Below are 25,280 nucleotides of genomic sequence, written 5' to 3'. Positions count from 1 at the left end.
CTTAAACTTTGAATGAATCCAGCCTGGTCAGGTCAGCCTCCAGGGCAACATGGGGGAGGCACCATTGTCTCTGCTGGAAGTTCACAACTAATGGGAAGCTCGTGAGTGGAACTGATGTCTGGAGAACACGTCTAAGCAAGCAGAAGAGGTTGAGGAGGGGAGTTAGTGCAGCCAATAGATGACTGCTATTTCCAGCTGTAGGGAGGCCCTGTAGAGACAAAGCTCAGTTCAAACGCATCATTCCATCCCGGTGCTACCAATAAGAAGCACAGAGCACTCAGCAATACTTGGTGTGCAATCATGGATGATCCGCTTGTCCTTTCATATACTGTTCCTGTCTATTTTAAGGCCTTTTTTTGCTTTTCATGCTAGAGCATTTTCTTTTTTTTTTTGAGACAGTGTCTTGCTCTGTTGCCCCAGCTGGAGTGCAGTGGCATGACCTCGCCTCACTGCAGCCTCTGCCTCCAGAGCTCAAGTGATCCTCCCACCTCAGCCTCCTGAGTAGCTGGGACTACAGGTGCATGCCACCATGCCTGGCTAATTTTTGTATGTTTTGTAAAGAAGGGGTTTTTCCCTGTTTCCCAGGCTGGTCTCAAACTCCTGGGCTCAAGGGATCCACCCACCTTGGTCTCCTCAAGTGCTGGGATTACATCGCTCTGTATAGCAATACAGAGTCTCACTATATCACTCAGGCTGGCCTTGAACTCCTGGGCTCAAGCAATCCTCCCACCTCAGCCTCCTGAGTAGCTGGGACTACAGGTGCACACCACCATTCCTGGCTGATTAAAAAAAATGTGTTAGAGATGGGATCTTGCTATGTTATCTAGGCTTAGAGTATTTTATTTCTGACACCTTTGGTTTATAGCCATCCAAATATCCAGATCTTTTTTCTAAAACACATGGACATGATGAGCTTTTTCATTTAATTTTTATTTTAGAGTCATTTGCTTCCCCATCCCAAATTAACTACGAAAATTGTTTTGAAGATGCCATGCCCAAATGTGGAGGTGACTCAGAGCTGGGAAACTCAGAAGCTCTAAGGTGAGCCTCCAGACAGGGAAAGTCTGCAACATGGTGACTGAGAGGGTAGTAGAAATTCACTTGCTATTTAACTCTCTCTTGAGATTTATTCTTGGAGGACAGAGCAAAAGTCCATTCTGAAAGACAGAAGGAGTCAATGAATGAGGTTATTCTGGAGGTTTTTCTTCTGTAGATACTGGCCTTCCCACTTCCTATGAGTATCTGTACCCAGACATCACACTGGATCTCAAACCCAAGGCGTCAAAAAGAAAAATTAGCTCCCTCCCCGAGTCAGTTTTTCTTCTGGACCTCACTTAGTGATAAAATCACTTTTTCCCCTGTCACTCAAACCCATGACCCAAGTTCTTCTTTCTTACTCTTTCCCATCCATTCCTTTCTTCTTCCATTTTTCCTCTCTAGATAAAATCTTTATGATTTCATCCTAGTGATAATTTCTTGAGTGTTACTGAGAGGGGCCTTGTGTTGGGTCCTGGGATCACAGAGACTAGTTCTCAGGACAGGAATAGCCTGCTGTGGACGCGCAGCAGAGAGATGGACCATGGACTGGGCAGTCTGGAAATGCTGCAGGGGGCCAGATGAGCTGGCCTTGAATAGGTGTCAGGTAGAGGACGCAGAGGAGCGATCGCAGGCATCTGTTCAGCTAGTTTCTTTTGAGCGTCTTACATCTCTCTGGACCTCAAAGCCCTCTGCCTGCATTTAAAGTTCCTGCACTCCTTTACTGGCATTTAAAGTTCTCCACCATCAGGAACAATCTGTGCTCCTAACTTTGTCACCCACAATTTTTTTTCTGTGAACATTTAACTCCTTTTAAATCATGCTCTTGAATCCTAACGGGAGCTCTTCACATTTCTGCTGTTAAAACCCCACTTCTCCTTCAAGGATTTAAACCCGTCACCTATCTGTCGCTTGTCATTATAATACTTTCAGCAGCTCTGCTAGGGTCGTTCCTCCGCAACGTATACTCCGATTCCAATTCTTTGTGTTTCTTCCTTTTCCTTCCATTTCAAATTCTTTTAGTGTGAACCAAGTTCCATCCTCATTCTGAATGCACTTTACTGAGGATCCTGTAAGAAAAAGAAAGCCCATTCTTGGATCTACCACCCTTCTCTGTGAATTCACCCTAAACCTCTTCATCCTAATTGTGGCCTTCTACCTTTCCAGGTCAAGAGAGACTTCCTCTGTGAGGTGGAAGCAGTAGCAGGGGAGTCTGAAGGCCTCCCCTCTTGGACTGAAGCCAGCCCTAAAGCCTGACTGAGTGGTGAGGGGGTGGGACAGATTTTGCATTCATGTGGGTGCCTACATGCAGCAAGGACATGGCTGTCAGTACAGCAGGGCCCATGGGTGACTTCCAGGTGGGAGTGGAGTGATCTGGTTGCCAAAAATACCATGATGTGGAAGAGTTTGGAAATTCCTTCCTAAGAAGTGTCTCTTCTTCTGCAGCCTAGGGTCCATTTCCTGATCAATTATACACCCAGGTATTTTCCTCCCTTCTAGTGAGTCCTTCATCTAGGGATTCCAAAGAGCAGAAGACCAAGGACCTCACCGTGTTTCATTTTCTTCTTATATAAAATCCCTTTCGCCTCACCACAGGTCACGGGGAGCTTAGAACAGTGAAAATCCACAGTGTCACTTTTGGGTTTTCCTGAAAGTAGAAGAGAACAGTTTCATGTTATTCAGTCTTCATTCCATCTTCCTTTTGAATTCTCCCCTCCATGAATTCCAATAATGTACAGGGTACTGGGGAACATTCTCTGGTTAGTTTGCAGGAACTCTTTCATCTCGAGTGGCAAATAAGCTATGTGTACACAGCAGCCTGCAACAAACCACCACCACCGCCACCAACACTACAGCCAACAAAACATTTTAGTAGAACATATAGGGCTTCTTCAGTGAATGTGTCTTAATTTGCAAGTGAATTGGCTGCCACCGAATAGTCTTCTATTCTATAAGCGTCCTGCTGATCTCTCTGTGCTGATGGAAGTTGCCTACCTAAAATATTTCTTTGCATTCATGTTGCCAGAGGAAAAAAAATCTTCATTTACAATCTTATTTCCTGATTCAAATGAAGACTTGGGTGAGTGAGGTGGCTGGCACTGAGAGGATGGTGTCAGTCTTAATTATTTGCTGTTTCTTTTCATTTTATTGCTTCCCTGCTTCTTCCTTGATGAATAAAAGAAAACCCTGGAGAGCTCTGAACTAATTTCCCAGTTTCTCACGGAGCGGGCTGGCAACTCAGAATCCCTGGGTAGAAATCTGGAGTCTAGATTCAGGAGAAGCAGTTGCAAGAGGGTTTAAAATAAATCTCAGCAATTCCTGCTGCCTTCCCCTCCAACCTCACTATGGGTGAATTTATTAAAGACAGACAGCAGGGGCTGTTTCTCTGGGCAGAAATGAAGGGGCTGTCCATGTCTTATGTTGAGTTACAGAGGATATTACGCCTAAAATGAGCCTAGGAGAACATCTGGTCCAACTCTCTCCCTTGCCTCAAACGGTTATTGAAAGAGCTAAAGGAAAACAAATGGCAAAACAAGAGCATTGATGGAAAGGGGAAGGAACAGCATCAGTGGTGAAGAAGCCATTCATTTCTCAGGAAAGATACAAGGCAGGTAGAGTCAGACTGAGAAAGGAGGGACACTGAGAAGTGAGGATGTAATCCCCCCGACAGAACCCTACAGGATGCCTGGCCTCACAGGAGCAGAGGCTGGCAGCAAGGCTAGGCATGGGGGTGGAAGGTAGGGGGTGTGTGGGAACTTAGGGTGGGAAAAACTTTGTTTCAACAGCAGCCCTCTTGCATGGAGGGGCCAGCTCCACCATTTGTCTCTAGACTCTACTCAGTAAATATGGCACAGCAGATGAGAGCGTGTCCTTGGGAGCCAGACTAGGGTGCGGGCAGGGGTGGGGGTGGGAGGGGCTTATAATCCTGGCTCTGCCACTTACTAGAAGGATTACCTAAGTGTGAATTACTGTTATCAGATTTGAGTGGGAAACTTGCTGCCGCAGGTTCCTAATGTGGGTGAAAGGCGGAGCTCCAGGTGACTCTGGACCACTGTTGCAAACCTTGAGGGAGATTAGCACAGCTATGGGGACCTTCTACAGTTCTCTGTCTCCAGAGAAATGTCTTCTCTAATTCCCTGTGGTGAATATAGCTTTAGTGAACACAAACGTCCCAAACACATTCACAAGCAGATGAGGGAGCAGGGGGTGGTTTTGGGGGCCACGGGTAGCAAGCGGATGTGCAGAGTCATGGGGACAAGCATCAGTCCCTTCCTTACCCAGTGGAGGCAAGTCATCAAGTGAAGTGGGGCCTTTAGGCCCAAGGACTTCCAAAGCCAGCTGTCCTATGCCTCAGGGCAGCTTTCTGGCCTGTTCCCAATAGTGCTGAGTTTGGCTCAGTCTCACCTACTCATCTCAGCAACCAGGCCTTGAAGGATGAAACCCTGCAGCCCCAGGAACCCTGTGGGGGATGCTTGGGGCTCTCTAACATCAGCTGGTTCCTTTGTAAAGTGAGCTGTAGCAGCGGTGGATTTAGGTCCCCATTAGGAAGCGTGAGCAAACAACGAGGAACCTGCTGTGAAAAGCAAGCAATTAGAGAAGAGAGAGCTCAGGGAAAGGAAAAGCAAGGTGGAGAAAATTAAGAAGAAAAGCTGAATCCAGACGAGGAATAGCGGCATGGTAAAAAACGAATTCATAATCCAGATCAACTCCGGGAATTCCTACAGAACGTGGGGAAGAAGCACAAGGTGGAAATTATGCATGGAAAGACCACAGTCCTGGGGAATGATTTGGGAGCTCTATGATGTATACACGAGGGGTGTGGGAAGGGGATGGCGGGGGGTGGAGATGGGGTGGTGGGGGGTGGAGATGGGGTGGTAAGGAGAAAAGTGATAGTCAAGGATATAGTAAGAGCAGCAGATGCACTGTGTCGTCTATCCTCACAACAATGTGTAAGAATGAGAAGGCAACGACTGTCCCCATTTTACAGATGAGGGACTTGGGCTCAGATGTGGAGAGAGAATTGCCAGTGGTCACCACATTACATGAGGTGGAGCTGGCACTGGAATTGAGACAGGCCAGACCCAGTATCTAGCACTCTTTCCACATCATCAGAAATGCCACGAGACTCCACATCATACAAGCGACAGCAGCACAGATACTCTGTGTTTAATGAGAAGTTACGGATAGGGCAGAAGGGAGAAGAAACTGATGCTGAGGGACAACTGTCAACGTTTGCCAGGGCTCCTGCCTCCATCAGTGTTTGAGACGAGGTGGAATCTGGGTTCATGTACATTTTTCCTGTAAAGGAAAAAGGGCTGGAAATTGGAACACACAGGTTGATTTTAGCTCATTCAAGTCTTTTACCCTTTAATTGAATCTGTAAAACGGGCTGATAACACTTACTTATTATGGGAATTAAATGGCAAAATGTGGATCAGAGTGCTTTGCCAACTGTGATGTAAGGTACACATTTATATGTTCATCAGGACCTCTGCATAAAGTTGATGGGTTGTGCCCTGAGCAAGGACTCCATCCTTAAGGGGTGCTCTGATTCATATTAGAAACAGAATCAGTGTACCTGCTTAGTACAACAATCTTCCAGAAGATGGCAGAAAAGGGTTTGGTTTCAAGAATTGGCTGTGACAGATGAGGTAGTGAATTGAGGTAGGGGCACCTTTTTCTAACTCACGCACATGCATCAGATGGGCCCAGATACTGGTGTTCATAACTTGATGAAGAAGTACCAGCTGTGTGAGGCATGGGGAGCTGGACATACAGCAACGGGCAAGACCCATCCGCTTACTGACCTCACGTGACTTTTGCACAGTGAACAGGCTGTGCACAGATCATTCATCACAGTTAAGATAAGTGCCATGAAGACAAAATGCAGGTCTCCACAAGGGCATGTCAGGGAGACCCACCCCCACCTGCTGGGAGAGAGAATGCTTCCCTGTGGAAGTGACATTTAAGGTGAGGTCTGAGGGCAAAGGTCTAATATCCAGAATTTACAAGGAACTTAAACAAATTTACAAGAAAAAAAACAACACCTTTAAAAAGTGGGCAAAGGACATGAACAGACACTTCTCATAAGAAGACATTTATGCAGCTGATAAACATATGAAAAAAAGCTCCACATCACTGAGCATTAGAGAACTGTAAATCAAAACCACAATGAGATACCATCTCATGCCAGTCAGAATGGCGATTATTAAAAAGTTAAGAAACAACAGATGCTGGCAAAGCTGTGAAAAAATAGGAACACTTTTATACTGTTGGTGATAATGTAAATTAGTTCAACCATTGTGAAAGACCTCGTAGCAATTCCTCAAAGACCTAGAACCAGAAATACCATTTGACTCAGCAAGCAATCCCATTACTGGGTATACACCCAAAGGAATATAAATCATTCTATTATAAAGATACATGCATGTGTATGTTCACTGCAGCACTATTCACAATAGCAAAGACATGGGCTCAACCTAAATATCCATCAATTATAGACTGGGTAAAGAATATGTGGTACATATACACCGTGGAATATTATGCAGCCATAAAAAGGAACAAGGTCATGTTCTTTGCAGGGGCATGATTAGAGCTTGCAGCCATTATCCTCAGCAAACTAATGCAGGAACAGAAAACTAAACACCGCATGTTCTCACTTATAAGTGGGAGTTAAACAATGAGAACACACGGACAAAGGGAGGGGAACAGCACACACTGGGACCTGTCAGGGGAGCAGGAGGGAGAGCACCAGGATAAATAGCTAATGCATGTTGGGCTTAATACCTATGGGATGGGTTGATAGGTGCAGCAAACCACCATGGCACACATTTACCTATGTAACAAACCTGCACATCCTGCACATGTATCCCAGAACTTAAAATAATTTTTTTTTAAGAAAAGGTGAGGTCTGAGGGTGTATAGCAAGGAAAGGGAGGAGGATAAGGGGATTAGCTTTGGGGTTGGGGGGGTGAGTGGGAAGGCCCATATGAGGAGGTACTGAGCAGGAACGAGGTAGCAGCATTCAGTATCTGATGACCTATGCTGTGAGGAATCAGGCTGATGTGACCCTAGAGACATGGGTAGGGGTAGTTTATGGGTGTTGGTGACATCCTGTGTCTTGAGTTGCATGCTGGGTATGTGGGTGCTTTTTCTGTGTGTGTGTGAATCCATCAAGCTGTACTCTTAGGATACATGCATTTTCTGCAAGCACATCCACCAGTGCTACTCAATGCTCCAACATACGATGGGACAGGGGCTTGATCAGAATCAATGCACTGCTGTTGCCACTGAGGAGTCTAGCTATGAAAACAGTGTGCTTAGCGTCACAGTTGGTTTACAAGCTCCTTATTCTCGTAGACCTGCAACCAACATGCTTGTCGATGACACCAGTCTGGGGTTCTCACCTTGGGTAGCACCTACTATACTTCGATAATGAATAAAAACGGCCAAAGTGGCTGGAGACTAAAAAAGGAAGAGAGGGTGACAAGAAATGACGCTGAAGAAGTGAGGTATAAAAGCAGAAGACAAATAAATGCAAGAAGAGGAATGGGAGGGAGAGGACAGAGATGCAAAGAGGCCCGAAGGACTGAGAGGCTGAAGCAAGCCCAGGGTCCCAACCAACACAGGAAAAGGAACGAGAACACTGTCAGGCTGTGCTTGAATAAGGGTTTCCTTTAATTCCTAGAATGGAAGACATAGAAGTTTATTTTAGAACTTGACTTAAAGGTTTAGTGATCATCCTTAATCATTTTTGGGTCTTTGTACAGCTCTGTGTTAAAGAATCCTTCCAAGTATGGAAATAGCCACCGTGCACAAGTGGGTGGGTTGTTAGGCTGGCAGCACTCCTGATGCACCCAATTCAGCTGGTACCCATGAGGGTGGAGAACAACTTCGGAGGAGAAGGACAAGGATGGTGGAAGAAGGGAGAGAGAAGGAGACAGCGGGTGGAGCTTGCAGCAGAGGCCAGGGCTCTGGGGAACCCAAGAGGGAGGCGCTGTGGCTTGCTTGCTTACTTCTTCAGTGAATATTTTTCTGAAATTTCCTTTCTGAACTTGAACAGATATCTTTTTCCTTTTTCTTTTCTAAAAACAGAATTAATAATCACTTATAGCTACAAACGTAGATTTATAAGACTCATATGTTAACAATCTTAAAGTATTTTTTCCTGTTTTTCTACCAGTTTGGAGAGACAAGTTACATATGAGTCCTTATGAAAGGACTTCCTTGCAGCATTGACTAAGGAAATACAGCAAGCTCATGTTAAAAGACAGAAAAACTAAAAATACTACAGAAGCCAAATTTCCACGAATCAATATATATCAATACATTTACTACAAATACTAGAATAAAGGGATGTACAGGAGTCCCCCCCTTATCCACAGGCCATATGTTTCAAGCCCTCCAGTGGATACCTGAAACCATGGGTAGTGGACACCCCTGCAGATACTATGATTCTTCAATCAAGATTCTTCATAACCAAGACAGCTACTAAGTGATTGATGGGTGCGCTGCGTATACAGTAAGACACACTGGATCAAGAGAGGATTCACATCCCCGAGTGGGATACAGCAGGATGGTGCAAGACCGTCACGCTACTCAGAACAGCACATAATTTTTAACTTATAAATTGTTTATTTCTGGAACTTTCCATTTAAGATTTTCAAACTGCAGTTGACTCCAGGTAACTGAAATCATAGAACAAAAAACTGCTTATAAAGGGGGGCTACTGTATGGCCTTATAAATATCACATAGGAAGGGCTTTTTAAGGAGGAAGTAAAGGGCATAAAGCAGTGGTTAACACTGGGTGACTTTGCTCTCAGGGATATCTGGCAATGTTTGGAAATCATTTTGTTTGTCAGGACTGGGAAGCAGGTGCTACTGGCATCTAATGGGTAGAGGCCAGAGATGTTGCTAAACATCCGATGACACACAGGACAGCCTCCGAAGCGAAGAATTATTCAGTCCAAAATGTCAATAATGCCAAGATTGAGAAACTCTGGCATAAACCATACTGCTAAAGGTAAACTGATTTGTCTAGCTAACTAAGCAGATGGCTCCACAACCAAAAGCTTCTTAAGTTCAAAGACAGAAACAAAATCAGAAAAACTGCAATAATTATAACAAAGGGTTAATCTCCCTAACTGATTAAACAAAAAATGGCCATTCCTATAGAAAAATGGGCAAATTCAAACAGATGACCCTCAAAAGAAAAAATTCCAATGTCAAATTTATTTAAAAAACAGGTAAATTGGTAAAGATAGGCTAGGTAATGCTGTGGTAATTCACAATCCTCCAGATCTCAGTGTTTTATTACAGGTGTTAGCAAACTATGGTCTAAGGGCCAAATTGGCCTACTGCCTGTTTATGTAAATAAAGTTTTATTGGAATATAGCCACACCCATTTCTCTATGTATTTGCCTCTGGCTGCTGTCACACTACAGAGGCAGAGTCAAGTACGTGCATCTTCTGGTCCTTTTTGGAAAAAAATTGCCAAGCTCTGGTTTACAATGACAAAGGTTTACTTCTCTCTCATGCTGTTTGTTCATCATAAATTAGATGAGGCTCAGCCCTACATCACTGACACTCATGGCTCCTGCAGACAGAGCAGCCTCTGTCTAGAACATTCCTGGTCTTGGGCAGACAGAAAGGAGACAAAGGGGCTTTTAAAGCCTTGGCCTGAAAGTGGCTCTCTAACTTGGGTCCACATTTCTTTGGCTAAGTTATCACATGGGCATTCCTGAGTCCACAGGGCAGGGCTGTGGACTTCTGAGGAGGTGGGGCACTGGAACACGGGAGAACTGTAATATAACCTACCACAGCATGTTCGATCACCTGCCTAGTGCAAAGAAATTCAAAGGGAAACACCAGTGAAATATCACTCTTCACCTTTGGCAGTCATCATAGACACATCTTGTTATTTCTAGTGTTGGAGAAAATGGAGGGAAAAGGTGTCTGTATGATGTTAAAGGGAGTATAAACAGATAATGTAGGCGATTTGACAACAAATATGTCCTAATTTAAAAATGCAGACTTGACCAAGCAACTTCACTTCTAGAAATGAAACATTAAAAAATAATCTTGCAAATGTGTCCACTCTGAGGATTGGTGCCACTTCCAAGACTGGGTTGGCCAGAACCAGAAAGGAGTCTCCCAAACTCAAGAGAGTAGTGGCGACTCTAATAATAGAAATGAAAACAGCAGACACTGGGGAGTGGTCATGTAAATCCACATGGCAAAGCCAAGGTGAACTGCACCCCGAGAACAGTTCTTCCCACAACCACTGTCACATCAACAGATCCATGCTCTGTCTTCATGTCCCTCTTGTCTGTACATCTCCCTCCTTCTACTACCGACTTTACATATCTATCTGACCCTGTACATGCTCCAGGAGACCCTCATACATTGAGCTATTCAAATAGCAGATTTCATCATTAGTCTTACCTTTTGATCTGGACTTCTGGGCACATTCAGTTCTTGCCTTTTGGATGCTCATCATGACCTCTGAGTTCCAGGTTGAGTCGTCTATCCATCCAGTCACCTTATCCACCACTTGGAGCTTCTCTTTGATGCCATGCCCAGGTGAGGTTGCCATTGGACCAAACAGATTTGTGAATAGTTTAGTGAGCTCCCTTCTCATGTTCCCAGCCCCTACCCTTTCAGGAGTTATCTTGTAATTTCTCCATAATTCTCTCTTCTCTTGTGTGTATCTTTCTTCTCCCCCAGACTCACAATACTTCAATTTCTCTTTTTCAAGTCCTCATTTTGTTTAGTAATTATAGGTATATCAGTTAGAATGCAAGTTCCACTAGTGTAGGGATTTGTGTCTGTCTTTCTCACTGCTGAGTTCCCAGGACCTAGGACAGATACCTGGCCCACACCTTATACTCCATTGCTGAATGAATGTTTAATAGGCACTAAATTTTTGAAAATATTAAATGTATGTTTCTTTTTAGTTTGTTTTTATTTCAATAGCTTTTGGGGTACAAGTGGTTTTTGGTTACATGGATGAATTATATAATGGTGAAGTCTGAGACTTTAGTGCACTCTTCATCTGAGTAGTGTACATTGTACCCAATACATAGTTTTTTATTCCTCTTCCTCCCTCCCCCTTCTGAGTCTCCATAATCCATTATATCACTCTGTATGCCTTTGAGTACTAATATCTTAGCTCCCACTTATAAGTGAGAACATACAGTATTTGGTTTTCCATTCCATTACCTCATTCAGCATAATGGCCTCCAGCTCCATTTAAGTTGCTGCCAAAGACATTATTTCATTCTTTTTTATGGCTGAGTAGTACACCATGGTGTATATATACTACATATTCTTTACACATTCGTTGGTCAATGGGCACTCAGGTTGGTTCCGCATCTTTACAATTGTGAATTATGTAGCAATAAACATGTGTGCAGGTGTCTTCTTGATATAATGATTTATTTTCCTTTGGGTTGATACCTAGTAGTGGGGTTGCTAGATTGAATGGTAGTTCTACTTTTAGTTCTTTAAGAAATCTCCATACTGTTTCCATAGAGGTTGTACTAATTTGCACTCCCACCAGCAGTGTATAAACATTCCTTTTTCACCACATCCTTGTCAACATCTTTTTTTTTTTTTTTTTTTTTTGTCTTTTTAATAATGGTCATTCTTGCAGGAGTAAGGTGGTATCTCATTGCGGTTTTAGTCTGCATTTCCCTGATGATTAGTGATGTTGAGCATTTTTTCGGATGTTTTTTGGCCATTCGTACATCTTTTGAAATATGTCTATTTATGTCATTTGCCCACTTTTTGATGAGTTTTTTTTTTTCCTGTAATGTTTGAGTTTCTTGTAGATTCTGGATATTAGTTCTTTGTTGGATGCATAATTTGCAAATATTTTCTCCCATTCTATATGTTGTCTGTTTACTCTGATGATTATTTCCTTTCCTACAAAGAAGTTTTTCAGTTTAAGTCCCATTTATTTATTTTTGTTTCTGTTGCATTTGCTTTTGGGGTCTCAGTCATGCATTCTTTGCTTAGGTCAATGTCCAGAAGTTTTTCCTAGGTTTTCTTACAGAATTTTTCTGGTTTCAGGTCTTAGGTTTAAATTTTTGATCCATCTTGAGTTGATTTTTGTGTCAGGTGAGAAATAGGGATCCAGTTTCATTCTTCTACATGTGGCTAGCCAGTTTTCCCAGCACCATTTATTAAATAGGGTGTCATTTCCCCAATTTATGTTTTCGTATGCTTTGTCAAAGATCAGTTGGTTGTATTTGGCTTTATTTCTGAGTTCTCTATTCTATTTCATTGGTCTATGTATCACTTTTATAACAGTATCATGCTGTTTTGGTAACTATATCCTTGTAGTATAATTTTAAATCTGGTAATGTGATGCATCCTGATTTGTTCTTTTTTGCTTAGGATTGTTTTGGCTATGCAGGCTCTTTTTTGGTTCCATATGAATTTTAAGATTATTTTTTCTAATTCTGTGAAAAATGATGTTGGTATTTTGATAAGAATTGGATTCAATCTGTAGATTGCCTTGGGCAGTATGATCATTTTCATAATGATTCTTCCAATCCATGAGAATGGGATATGTTTCTATATGTTTGTGTCATCTATGATTTCTTTCAGCAGTGTTTTGAAGTTCTCCATGTAGAGATCTTTCATCTCTTTGGATAAGTATATTCCTAGGTATTTTATTTTATTTTGTTGAAGTTGTTGTAAAAGGGATTGAGTTCTTGATTTGATTTTCAGCTTGGTCGCTGTTGGTGTATAGCAGTGCTAATTTGTGTATATTTGATTTAGTAACCTGAGACTTTACTAAATTCATTTATCAAATCTAGGAGTCTTCTGAAGGAGTCTTTAGAGTTTTCTAGGTATATGATCATATCATTAATGAACAGCGATACTTTGACTTCTTTTCCAATTTGGATGTCATTTCTTTCTTTCTCTTGCCTGATTGTTCTGGTTAGGACTTCTAGTACTATGTTGAATAGAAGTGATGAAAGTGGGCATCCTTGTCTTGTTCCAGTTCTCAGGGGGAATGCTTTAGGCTTTTTTCCATTTAGTATCACATTGACTGTGGGTTTGCCATATATGGCTTTTACAATTTTGAGGTAAGCCCCTTCTATGCCTAGTTTGTTGAGGATCTTTATCTAAAGGGATGCTGGATTTTATCAAATGTTTTTTCTGCATCTATTGAAATGATCTATGGTTCTAAATTCTATTTTTGTGATGTGCCACATTTATTGACTTGCATGTGTTAAACTATCCCTAAATCCCTGGGATTAAATCCACTTGATCATGGTGTATTATATTTTTGATGGGCTGCTGGATTCAGTTAGCTAGTATTTTGTTGAGGATTTTTGCAACTATGTTCATCAGGGATACTGGTCTGTTGTTTCTTTATCATGTCCTTTCCTGGTTTTGATATCAGGGTGACACTGACTTCACAGAATGAGTTAGGGGATTCCCTCTTAACCATTTGGAATAGTTTCAGTAGTATTGGCACCAATTCTTCTTTAAATGTCTGGTAGAATTCAGCTGTGAGTGCATCTGGCTCTGGGCTTTTTGTTGTTGTTGCTGGCATTTTAAAAATTACTGATTCAATCTCACTGCTTCTTACTGGTTGTTCATGGTTTCTATTTATTCCTGATTTAATCTAGGAGGGATGTATGTTTCCAGGAATTTATTCATTTCCTTTAGATCTTTCTAGTTTTGTGCATAGAGGTGTTCATAGTAGTCTTGAATGATCTTTTGTATTTCTCTGATGTCAGTCATAATGTCTCCAGTTTCATTTCTAGTTTGAGTTTATATGAAACTTCTCTCTTCTTTTTTTGGTTATTCTAGTCAATGTTCTATCCATTTTATTTATCTTTTCAAAGAACCAGCTTTTTGTTTCATTGATGTTTTTTATTTTTTGTGTCAACTTTATTTGGTTCTGCTCTCATCTTTCTTTTTATCTGCTAGCTTTGGGTTTTTCTAGCTCCTTGAGACGTGACATTAGGTTGTCAGTTTGTGATCTTTCAGAATTTTTGATGTAGGCATTTAGTGCTATAAACTTTCCTCTTAAAAGCAGTGCTTTTGCTGTATCCTAGAGGTTTTGTTAATTTATGTCACTGTTACCATTCATTTCAAATAATTTTTAAATTTCCATCTTAATTTCAGTGTTAACCCATAAATCATTCAGGAGCAGGTTATTTAATTTCCATTTATTTCTATGGTTTTGAAAGTTCCTTTTGGAGTTGATTTCTAGTTTTATTTCACTGTGGTCTGAGGAGATACTTGATATAATTTCAATATTTTTCTTCTAAAAACCACCCCCCAAAGCGGGATACATGTGCAGAATGTGCAGGTTTGTTACATAAGTATACATGTGTCATGGTGGTTTGCTGCACTTATTGACCCCCCCTAAGTTCCCCTCCTCACCCCCCCACCCCCTAACAGGCCCTGGTGTGTGTTGTTCCCCTCTCTATGTCCATTTGGTCTCAATGATCAACTTCCACTTATGAGTGAGAACATGTGGTATTTAGTTTTGTGTTCCTGTGTTAGTTAGCTAAGGATGATGGCTTCCAGCTTCATCCATGTACCTGCAAAGGACATGATCTCATTACTTTTCATGGCTGCATAGTATTCTATGTACCACATTTTCTTTATCCAGTCTATCATTGATGGGCATTTCGGTTGGTTCCATGCCTTTGCTATTGTAAATACTGCTGCAATAAACACACACGCTCATCTGTCTTTATAATAGAATAATTTATATTGCTTTGGGTATATACCCAGTAATGAGATTGCTGGGTCAAATGGTATATCTGGTTCCAGATCCTTGAGGAATTACCATACTGTCTTCCACAATGATTGAACAAATTCACATTCCCACCAACAGTGTAAAAGCATTCTTATTTCTCCATGGCCTCAACAGCATCTGTTGTTTTCTGATCTCTTAATAATTGCCATTCTGACTGGCATGAGATAGTATCTCATTGTGGTTTTGATTTGCATTTCTCTGATGATCAGTGATGTTGAGTTTTTTTTCCATATGTTTGTTGGCCATGTAAATGTCTTCTTTTGAGAAGTGTCTGTTCATATCCTTTGCCCACTTTTTGATGGGGTTTTTTTTTTTCTTGTAAATAGGTTTAAGTTCCTTGTAAATTCTGGATATTAAACTTTGTCAGATGGGTGAATTGCAAAATTTTTCTCCCATTCTGTAGGTTGCCTGTTCACTCTAATGCTAGTTTCTTTTGCTGTGCAGATCTTTAGTTTAATCAGACCCCATTTGTCAATTTTGGCTTTTCTTGCAATTGCTTTTGGCGTTTTTGTCATGAAGACTTTGCCCACACTTACATCTTGAATAGTATTGCCTTGGTTTTCTTCTAGGATTTTTATGGTTTTGGGTTTTACATTTACATCTTTAATTCATTTTGAGTTAATTTTTGTATAAGGTGTAAGGAAGGGGTCCAGTTTCAATTTTCTGCATATGGCTAGCCTGTTTTCCCAGCATTATTTATTAAATGGGGAATCCTTTTGCCATTGCTTGTTTTTGTCAGGTTTGTCGAAGATCAGATGGTTGTAGATGCGTGGTGTTATTTCTGAGGTCTCTATTCTGCTCCATTGGTCTAAATGTCTGCTTTGGTACCAGTACCATGCTGTTTTGGTTACTGTAGCCTTGTCATGTAGTTTGAAGGCAGGTAGTGTGATGCCTCCAGCTTTGTTCTTTTTCCTTAGGATTGTCTTGGCTATTTGGAATCTTCTTTGATTCCATATTGAATTTAAAACAGTTTTTTCTAATTCTGTGATGAATGTAGAGACAACATTCCAGAATCTCTGGGATATAGCTAAAGCAGTGTTAAGAGGGAAACTTATAGTACTAAATGCCCATGTCAGAAAGCTAGAAAGATCTCAAACTGACACCCTAACATCACAATTAAAAGAGCTAGAGGCTGGGTGTGGTGGCTTATGCCTGTAATCCTAGCACTTTGGGAGGCCAAGGCAGGTGGATCACCTGAGGTCGGGAGTTCGAGACCCACCTGACCAATATGGGGAAACCCCATCTCTACTAAAAATACAAAATTAGCCAGGTGTGGTGGCACATGCCTATAATCCCAGCTACTCAGGAGGCTGAGGCAGGAGAATCTCTTGAACCCAGGAGGTGGAGGCTGCAGTGAGCCGAGATTGCGCCATTGCACTCCAGCCTGGACAACAAGAGTGAAAGTCCATTAAAAAAAAAAAAAAAAAGAGCCAGAGAGGCAAGAGCAAACTAATCCAAAAGTCAGCAGAAAGCAAGAAATAGCTAAGATCAGAGAAGAATTGAAGGAGACAGAGACATGAAAAACTCCCCTGAAAAAAATCAATGAATCCAGGAGCTGGTTTTCTGAAAAAATTAACAAAATAGACCATTAGCCAGATTAACAAAGAAGAAGAGAGAGAAGAATCAAATAGACACAATAAGAATGATAAAGGGGATATAATCACTGGTCCCACAGAAATACAACTACCATCAGAGAATACTATAAACACCTCTACACAAATAAACTAGAAAATCTAGAAGAAATGGATAAATTTCTGGACTCATACACCTTATCACGACTAGACCAGGAAGAAGCTGAATCCCTGAATAGACCAATAACAGCTCTGAAATTGAGGCAGTACTTAATAGCCTATCAACCAAAAAAAGCCCAGGACCAGACAGATTCACAGCTGAATTTTTTTGTTTCTTATTCTGTAACTAACACAGTTTGTGCCCTGGAGTAGACACATGCATTCAGGCATGCAAGCAAAAAAAACCAAAACAAAACAAAACAAAATAATAATAATAATAATAATTCTACCAGAAATACAAAGAGGAGCTGGTACCATTCCTTCTGAAACTATTACAAACAATTGAAAAGGAGGGACTCCTCCTTAACCCATTTTATGAAGCCAGCATCATTCTGATGCCAAAACTGGGAAGAGACAAAAAAAGAAAATTTCAGGGCAATATCCCTAATGAACATCAACACAAAAGTCCTCAGTAAAATACCGGCAAGCCGAATCCAGCAGCACATCAAAAAACTTATCCACTTTGATCAAGTCAGTTTCATGTCTAGGATGCAAGACTGCTTCAACATATGCAAATCAATAAACGTAATCCATCACACAAAGAGAATCAAAGATAAAAACCATATAATTATCTTGATAGATGCAGAAAAGACCTTTGATAAAATTCAACATCCCTTCATGTTAAAAACCCTCAATAAACTAGATATTGATGGAACATATTTCAAAATAATAAGAGCTATTTATGACAAACCCATAGCCATATCATATTGAATGGGTAAGAGCTGGAAGCATTCCCTTTGAAAACCAGTACAAGATAAGGATGCCCTCTCTCACCATTCCTATTCAACATAGTATTAGAAGTTCCGGCCAGGGTAATCAGGCAAGAGAAAGATATAAAGAGTATTCAAACAGGAAGAGAGAAAGTCAAGTTGTCTCTGTTTGCAGATGACATGATTATATATTTAGAAAACTCCATCACCTCAGCCCAAAAACTTCTTGAACTGATAAGTAACTTCAGCAAAGTCTCAGGATACAAAAATAAAAGTGTAAGTATCACAAGCATTCCTTTACACCAACAAAAGGCAAGCAGAGTGCCATATCATGATGAACTCCCATTAACAATTACCACAAATAGAATAAAATAGCTAGGAATATAGCTAACAGAGGATGTGAAGGACCTCTTCAAGAAGAACTACAAACCACTGCTCAAGGAAATAAGAGAGGACACAAACAAATGGAAAAACATTCCATCTTCATGGATAAGAAGAATCAATATCTTGAAAATGGCCATACTGCCCAAAGTAATTTATAGACTCAATGCTATTCCCATCAAACTATAATTTCAATTTATAAAAATTTACTGAGACTTGTTTTGTGGCCTATCATATGGTTTGTCTTGGAGAATGTTCCCGGTGCTGATGAGAAGAATGTAATCTTCTGTAAATATTTATTAGGTCTATTTGTTCTAGAGTGTAGTTTACATCTATTGTTTCTTTGTTGACTTTCTGTCTTAATGATCTCTCTGGTGCTGATAGTGGAATATTGAAGTTCCCCACTATTATTGTGTTGTTGTCTATCTCTTTTCTTAGGTCTAGTGGTAAATGTCTTATGAATCTGGGAACTCCAGTGTTAGCTACATATAAATTTAGGATTGTAATATCTTCCTGTTGGATTGATGCTTTTTTCATTATATAATGACCTTCTTTGTGTTTTTTTTTTTTTTTTCTTTTTTTTTTTTAAGTCTGTTTTATTTAAGAAAAGCTACTCCTGTTTGCTTTTGTTTCCATTTGCATGGAATATCTTTTTTCACCCTTATATCTTGAATTTATATGGGTCCTTATGTGTTAAGTGAGTCTCTTGAAGATAGTAGATACTCGGTTTGTGATTTTGTATCCATTCTGCCAATCTGTACCTTTTAAGTGGAGCATTTAGCCCATTTATGTTGAACATTAATATCAAGATGTGAGGTACTGTTTCAGTCATCATGTTAATTGTTACCTACACACTCTGTTTTCTTCATTGTGTTATTTATAGACCTTGTGAATTTTATGCTTTCAAGAGTTTGTATTTTGGTGCATATCAATCTTTTGTTTCAAGATTTAGAACTCGTTTTGGCATTTCTTATAAAGCTGGTCTGGTAGTGACAAATTCTCTCAGCATTTGTTTGTCTAAACATGACTTTATTTCTCCTTCATTCATAAAACTTAGTTTTGCCAGACACAAAATTCTTGGCTGAGAGTTATTTATTCTGTTTAAGGAGACTAAAGATAAGACTCCAGTCCCTTCTAGCTTGTAAGGTTTCTGCTGAGGAAGTATATATTTTTCATCCTTGCAAATAGTAAAGATTTCCCTGACTATTATTACATGAATAGGTTTCAGGTGGAGGGAAGATGCTGGCTAGAACTGAGAAGCCATGCTCAGTTAAGGCCATTTTGGCAAGCTTAGACAAAATCTTGAAGCACAGTATTTGCTGGGAGCAACAATTTATAAACTCCAAAAATTACCTGTACCTATCAAAAGAAAACTTTGGAGGTCTGAATGTCAAGTTTTCCTATAAGTCATTGGTAGTAAACACTCAGAAAATGACAGAGAGTATGTTTCATCCAGCCTAGGGAGGCAGTGGGGTGGGGAACCAGGAAGAAGAGGCCAGGGAGGAGAAGGCCAAGCAGGCAGATATGACTTTCCTTCCAGGCCAAACCCCAAGATTGAGGGATGCTGGGAACAAGCAGAAAAATTAAAGGGATTTCCAAAGCAGTGAGCCTCATGTCCTAATTCATGTTTGGCAGCTGGGACAAGATCCCTTCCCAGGCTGGCTCCCATAAAGGCACAGAATCCAAGAGAATCCCCACTGACTGGCATATCTCAGGCCCTTTGTAAATAATTTTGAGTAAAAGAACAAAGAAAAAGGGGTCGGGTGCAGTGGCTCACACCTGTATCCCAGAACTTTGGGAGGCTAGGGCAAGAGGATCACTTGAGGCCAGGATTTCAAGACCAGCCTGGGCAACATAGCAAGACCTGGTCTCTACAAAAAATTTACAAAATAAATTAAAAAAAAAATAAGAAGGGAAAAAGTAAGGAACAGGGAAAGGGAAGAGGGAGAGAATACAGTGGAGAAAAAGAAAAGTGGGATGAAGCAGAGTAACCAGGAAAATGAAGCTTTTTTGTTTCTTATTCTGCAAGTAATGCAGTTTGTGCACTGGAATAGAAACATGCATGTAGACATGCAAGCAAGCATGGGTTGGCTGAGGTAGTTCTGAACACTCTATGACTCCAAATCTAATCCCAGTTTGGAACTGAAAGTCTGAATCTTGCTTGGGGATTTAGGTTTCTTGTACCTATTCTTCTGGGCTCTAACCCTAGACAGGAAACAATCCTAATCTCAAAATTTTCTGATGTCTCGTGTCCACCTCAACCCCATTCCCTCCCTATAATAAGAGAAAAGAAGGCTAGGTATAAACCAGGTTGGTGTTAGGTTCTCTCTTCCTTTGTGGGGGAGTCTACTGATGGGGTGGCCTAGGGGACAAGGTTGGGGCTGGCTGTGCTCCAGGCACAACTGAGTGGCCATGTGGCTGGGGAGAAGGTCATGCCAGCTGGTCAGGTGAAGGCCTTGATAAACACCAAGAGAGTAGCCACTTCACTTTTCTTGCTTACCTCTTGGGAGTTTTTTTTTCTGTTTTCTTTTTGAACTTGACTGGCCATATTCTTTTCTCCTTTCTTCTAAAAAAGAAAAAAGTCCCACATCTTTTATGGCTACAAATATTGATCTACAAACCTGCAATGTCAATACTTCTCTAAGTAATTTTTTTCCTGTTTTCCCATCACTTTGAGAATGCAAGAAAACCATGTGACCTATGTGAAAAAAGTACTCCATTTTACCTGGAAATTGAATTTGGGGATTGAATGAAGATGGATCAGAAATATACTAGAGAACTAACATTTAAAATATGTCATTAAAATTTTTTGGGGGGACAGAATCTTGTTCTGTTATGCAGGCCAGAGTACAGTGGCATAATCTCAGCTCATTCCCATCTCTGCTTCCTGGGTTCAAGTGATTCTCACACCTCAGCCTCCTGAGTAGCTGGCATAACAGGTATGCACCCCCAGGCTAATTTTTGTATTTTTAATAGAGACAGGGTTTCACCGTGTTGGCCAGGCTGGTCTTGAACTCCTGGTCTCAAGTGATCCTCCTGCCTCAGCCTCCCAAGGTGCTGGGATTACAGGCATGAGCCACTGTGTTGATGCAGCAACATAATCCTAATGGTTACAGCACACTGCTTTTAGAAAAGTCCAGGAACTTTTCTATGTTGAAAAAAAGTTAAATCATGATTTTAAAAAGCATAAGGCTTTTTCTGGCTTGGATGTCTTTTATGGCCTAGAATGGCGTAATAACAGTAAGGTAACATCGATCCACACCACAGAGACCAAATAGTTTCTTCTTTATGCTTATGCTCTGTCCTGGGAGATTTTCCCAAAGACAGTTTATTTCTGTTATCCATAGGATCTTGGAAGTAATGAGAAAGTAATTTTTGAATAAGCAGTTTTCTATTTTGGGTTATAGTGAATTGACAAAGGTTTGACAGTATTCTTTCTGCCCCTTCCTTTCTATGGAGAATGATGGCTCCTGAAAAGAGTTCCTGGGGACCAGGATGTTAATCCTGTGGCAGCCAGCCCTTACCCAGGGGATCTTGAAAAAACCCACTAATCCTTTCCATGTCTCAATTTCCTCATCTGTTAAATTAGAATAAGTCATTCAATATTCTCCAAGGGTGGTTGTAAGAATAAAATAAAATTATCTATGAGAAAAGTTGAAATACTACTATATAAGCCAGTGCAATATAGGAGAAACTGTTAAAAATGATCATTTAGATTTTAAGGTGGTAAAATTTAATCAATTTTCCTGACAATAATTAGATATTTGTTGTTTGAAAATCACATTTGTCATGTGAGAGTTCTGTGATTTTTGTGACAATGACCACATCACCAGCAAACAGAAGAATATCCAGCTGTTTTCTCCCCTCTAAGGATAGTGGTATCGACTTACTCCAGAAATGTGAATAATGGTAGTGATGGTGAGGGGTGAATTAACAGGCACAATTTTACCAGCATGTGCCCACAACTCCACCAGTTACACAAGCCCAGTCATAGTGTTACGTGTGTGTTTGTAATGAGTTTTTCGCTTCTCAATTTTCTCAGAAAGGCCACATGAGAAATGCGGAGATTGGAATTCTAGCTTGATCCAGGGGTTGGATCAAGCTGTACTTTGGACAAGCTGTACTTTCAGTACAGTACCAGGAATATACTTGGGACACTCATTCTCAGTAATGTTGATACTGATGCCAAGAGCAGAAAAACTCATTCTTGAGTGTTGAGAAAAATCTTATAAAGTGCAGATATACACACATACATATGGATACATTACATATAAAGGACATACATTTGTAGTAGTAAAATATCATGGGAAAGGTCTTGATTAAGAAAAAAAAATCCAGAAGGGCTTTCTAGCACAGTGATAATGAAAAAAAAGTTAAGAAATATTGCCTTAGTGTAAAACAGCTCTGAATTTAGATTCCTGGTGACTGTACTCTGAGACTAGTGATCTCCAAGTTTTACCTTGTGTGACCCTTGATGGTGTGCTAGGCGTCTTCTGGGACCTCTTTCCTTCATTCATTTTTGAAGTGTCATCACTAATCTCTGGAAAACAAAAGATCTTAGTAAATGCCCCTTGGGAAGCTCTATGGAGAATCTCCCAGAGACCCAGGAAGGCCCTTGCACACTTTGAAGTTGAGTGTCCTGGAGGCTCCAGGTCTTACCCTCCTAAGAATGTATCTACCAAGAGATTTGGTGCCGCTCATGACACTGTGCCTGTCTGCCACTCAGGGGAGGAGCAGACCACAGTTGGTTAGCAGTGGTTACTCTACCAACGAAGACGTCCACAATGGGGTAGAGCTATCTGAACCCTTTGGCCAGAGTCTCTCAAAGTAAGGTCTGTGAGACCCTAGAGGGTCCCTCAAACCTTTTCAGAAAATTTGCAAGGTCAGAATTGTTTTCATAATAAGATGTTCTCCGCCTTTTTCACTATTTCAACCTTTGTACAGATTGAGCAAGAGCAATGGCAGATAAAACTGCTGGTGCCTTAGGACACATCAAAGCAGTGTCTGCAAACCTCAGCAGGAATCACTGCATCCTTCATTGCCACCTGCTCACTGTACCAAAAAATAAAAATAAAAGCAAGATTCACTTGAGAATGTTCGTGGTAAGCCAGTAAAAATTATTAATTTTATTAAATTTCTACCCTTGAGTACATATCTTACATCTTAATATTCTATGTGAAAACCTGAAGAGCACATATAAAGCATTTCTATTGCATCCTGAAGTACCACAGTGGCCTCAAGAAAACACTTGTGTGATTGAGTTACAAGCTCATTGTATAATTCCAAATGTACATTTTCCAAACGGCTGTACTATTATGAAATTTTGCATTAGTAGAAGGTCCATTCAAAATGCAAGATGGATTAACGTATTTTATGGTAACAGAGTATGAAGTTAATTGATATGGTTTCAAATTTTACATTACAACTAATGTTTAAGAAACTACCACTTGTTGAGTGTTGGTGTAGTATTAAAGATGAATATCCACAGATATCTCAAAGACTATTAAATTACTTCACCCTTTTAAACTAGATATCTGTGTGAGGCCAGATTTTCTTTCTATCCTTCAATCAAGGCAACATATTACAAATGAATGCAGAAACAGTTATAGGGATTCAGCTGTCTTTTTATAAAGCTCACTCACAATCAAAGATATTTGCACAAACATAAAATGATGTCACTCTTTTCACTAATTTTTTTTGGTTTTAGAAAATATATTTATTTTTCATAAAATAACATTATGTTAACAGGCAATTGGTTTATTATTGTTACTTTTACATTAATTAATATTTTAAAATTATTAGTTTTAATTTCTAATAAGGTACACGTAGATAGATATAAACAACATGAACAGAAGCTCTTTAGGGTCCTCAATAATTTTTGAGAGCATAAAGGAGTCCTGAGACCAAAAAATTTGACAGCTGCTGCCCCAGGTCACAGCTGTCCCTGTGAACATGTCTGTTTCTTCCACAAAAACTTTTCAGATGCAAGAGATGCTTGCTTTCTTTGTCTCTCTTGTCATATCCTATCCTCATTCTCTGTACTTTTTCCTCTTTCTATTGACTTTACATATCTACTTAACCCTGTACCTGCTTCAGGACAGACCCTCCCACACTGAGCCATTCAAATGGCAGATTCCATCATCAGTCTTACCCTCTGATCTGGAGTTTCGGGCACATTCAGCTCTCGCCTTTTGGACCCTTGTCACTACCGTGGAGTTCCAAGTTGAGTCATCTTTCTTTTGAGGAACCTGATCCACCACTTTGAGCTTCTTTTGGATTCCATGTCTAGGTGAGGCTGCATCTGGACCAAATAAAGACTTGTTAGTAGTTTAAATTGGGGTCTTCAGTGAGCCTCCTACTGTCCCAATCAGTGACTTCCTTTCTCATGCTCCCAACTCCCACCCTTTCAGATCTCTGTACTCTTGTACTTCACTTTTCTCCTGCTATTTCTCTATAATTATATCCTTCCACTTCTTCTTCTTTTTTTTTTTTTTTTTTGAGACAGAGTCTCACACTGTCACTCAGGCTGGAGTGCAGTGGCGCGATCTTGGCTCACTGCATGCTCCGCCTCCCAGGTTCATGCCATTCTCCTGCCTCAGCCTCCCAAGTAGCTGGGACTACATGTGCCCACCACCACGCTTGGCTAATTTTTTGTGTTTTTAGTAGAGATGGGGTTTCACCGTGTTAGCCAGGATGGTCTCAATCTCCTGAGCTCGTGATTCGCCCACCTTGGCCTCCCAAAGTCCTGGGATTACAGGCATGAGCCACCGCGCCCGGCCTATATCCTTCTTCTTACATGTACCTTTCTTTGTTTCCCCAAATTACCATCTGCTTTCACTCCTGGTATGACCTGTTGCAATCAACTAGATAAATCTCCGGAAATCCTAGAGCTTATTTCCTGATTTTCGTTGTGTTGACCACACCACAAGGTGGCCACACAGTCTGGTCTAGGTGGAGAGGAAGTATCTTACAAAGTACCTCTCCAGGTTCCCCAGGGCCCGTGTATGGTACAGGAGGTTTCCAAAAGTTTCTAGGTGCCTTCAGTGGGCAAAGTGCAAGGTATTAAAAAACCTGAGAGGCAAGGACCCTGCCAAGAAGGTGGCTACCATGAGGGAGAGATGGAAGGTGAGGCTGAGACCCAGAGGAGGTGCAATGCCAGAGGATGCAGAGGTGAGTTTGCTTCATTGTGGAAAGAGAACACAATTTTCACTGGCTGCTGACTTTAGAAGCGGATCCCACAGGATGACCACTGTCCTGTTGAACAAGAACGTTTCTCTGCAGGTTAGAAAGGACACAGACTGTGCAGCCACCCCTCCCACATGCAAGTACCGTGATATCCGCAGGCCACTTCCGGAGGAAAAGGCATGGGTGAACCCTTAAGACGAGGCGGAACCGGAAGCCCAGTGGGACGCTGGGCTGGCGGGAAGTTCAAACACGGAAATTACTGAAAATTTATCCAGAAGGGGTGGGGCAGCCTGATAGAGCCTAAAACTTGCCTTTCATTGTCAAGTTTAGGTTTTTTCTCTGCATAACTAAAGGAGTGTTTCAGAGATGAGAACACTTACAGAAAA

At 40.9% G+C, this 25,280-nt stretch overlaps 1 protein-coding gene across 1 annotated transcript in view; it reads right to left on the bottom strand.

The window, feature by feature from the left end:
* Positions 1 to 911: 911 nt before the first annotated feature.
* Positions 912 to 25,280, bottom strand: part of SP110 (SP110 nuclear body protein) — a 40,957-nt gene continuing 16,588 nt past the window's right edge. Inside the window, 7 exon segments of the mRNA XM_011972816.1 lie at positions 912 to 1,157; positions 1,963 to 2,105; positions 2,585 to 2,683; positions 8,052 to 8,120; positions 10,481 to 10,629; positions 22,168 to 22,249; positions 23,861 to 24,010. Of these exon segments, the coding sequence (XP_011828206.1) occupies positions 1,098 to 1,157; positions 1,963 to 2,105; positions 2,585 to 2,683; positions 8,052 to 8,120; positions 10,481 to 10,629; positions 22,168 to 22,249; positions 23,861 to 24,010 (752 nt within the window). The 3' untranslated portion in view covers positions 912 to 1,097.

This window comes from Mandrillus leucophaeus, unplaced genomic scaffold (genome assembly GCF_000951045.1).
Source record: "Mandrillus leucophaeus isolate KB7577 unplaced genomic scaffold, Mleu.le_1.0 Scaffold1301, whole genome shotgun sequence".
In the NCBI taxonomy this organism is placed as follows: domain Eukaryota; kingdom Metazoa; phylum Chordata; class Mammalia; order Primates; family Cercopithecidae; genus Mandrillus; species Mandrillus leucophaeus.
The sequence above is the reverse complement of the archived record's forward strand: the minus strand, read 5'-3'. Positions and strand labels throughout refer to the sequence as shown.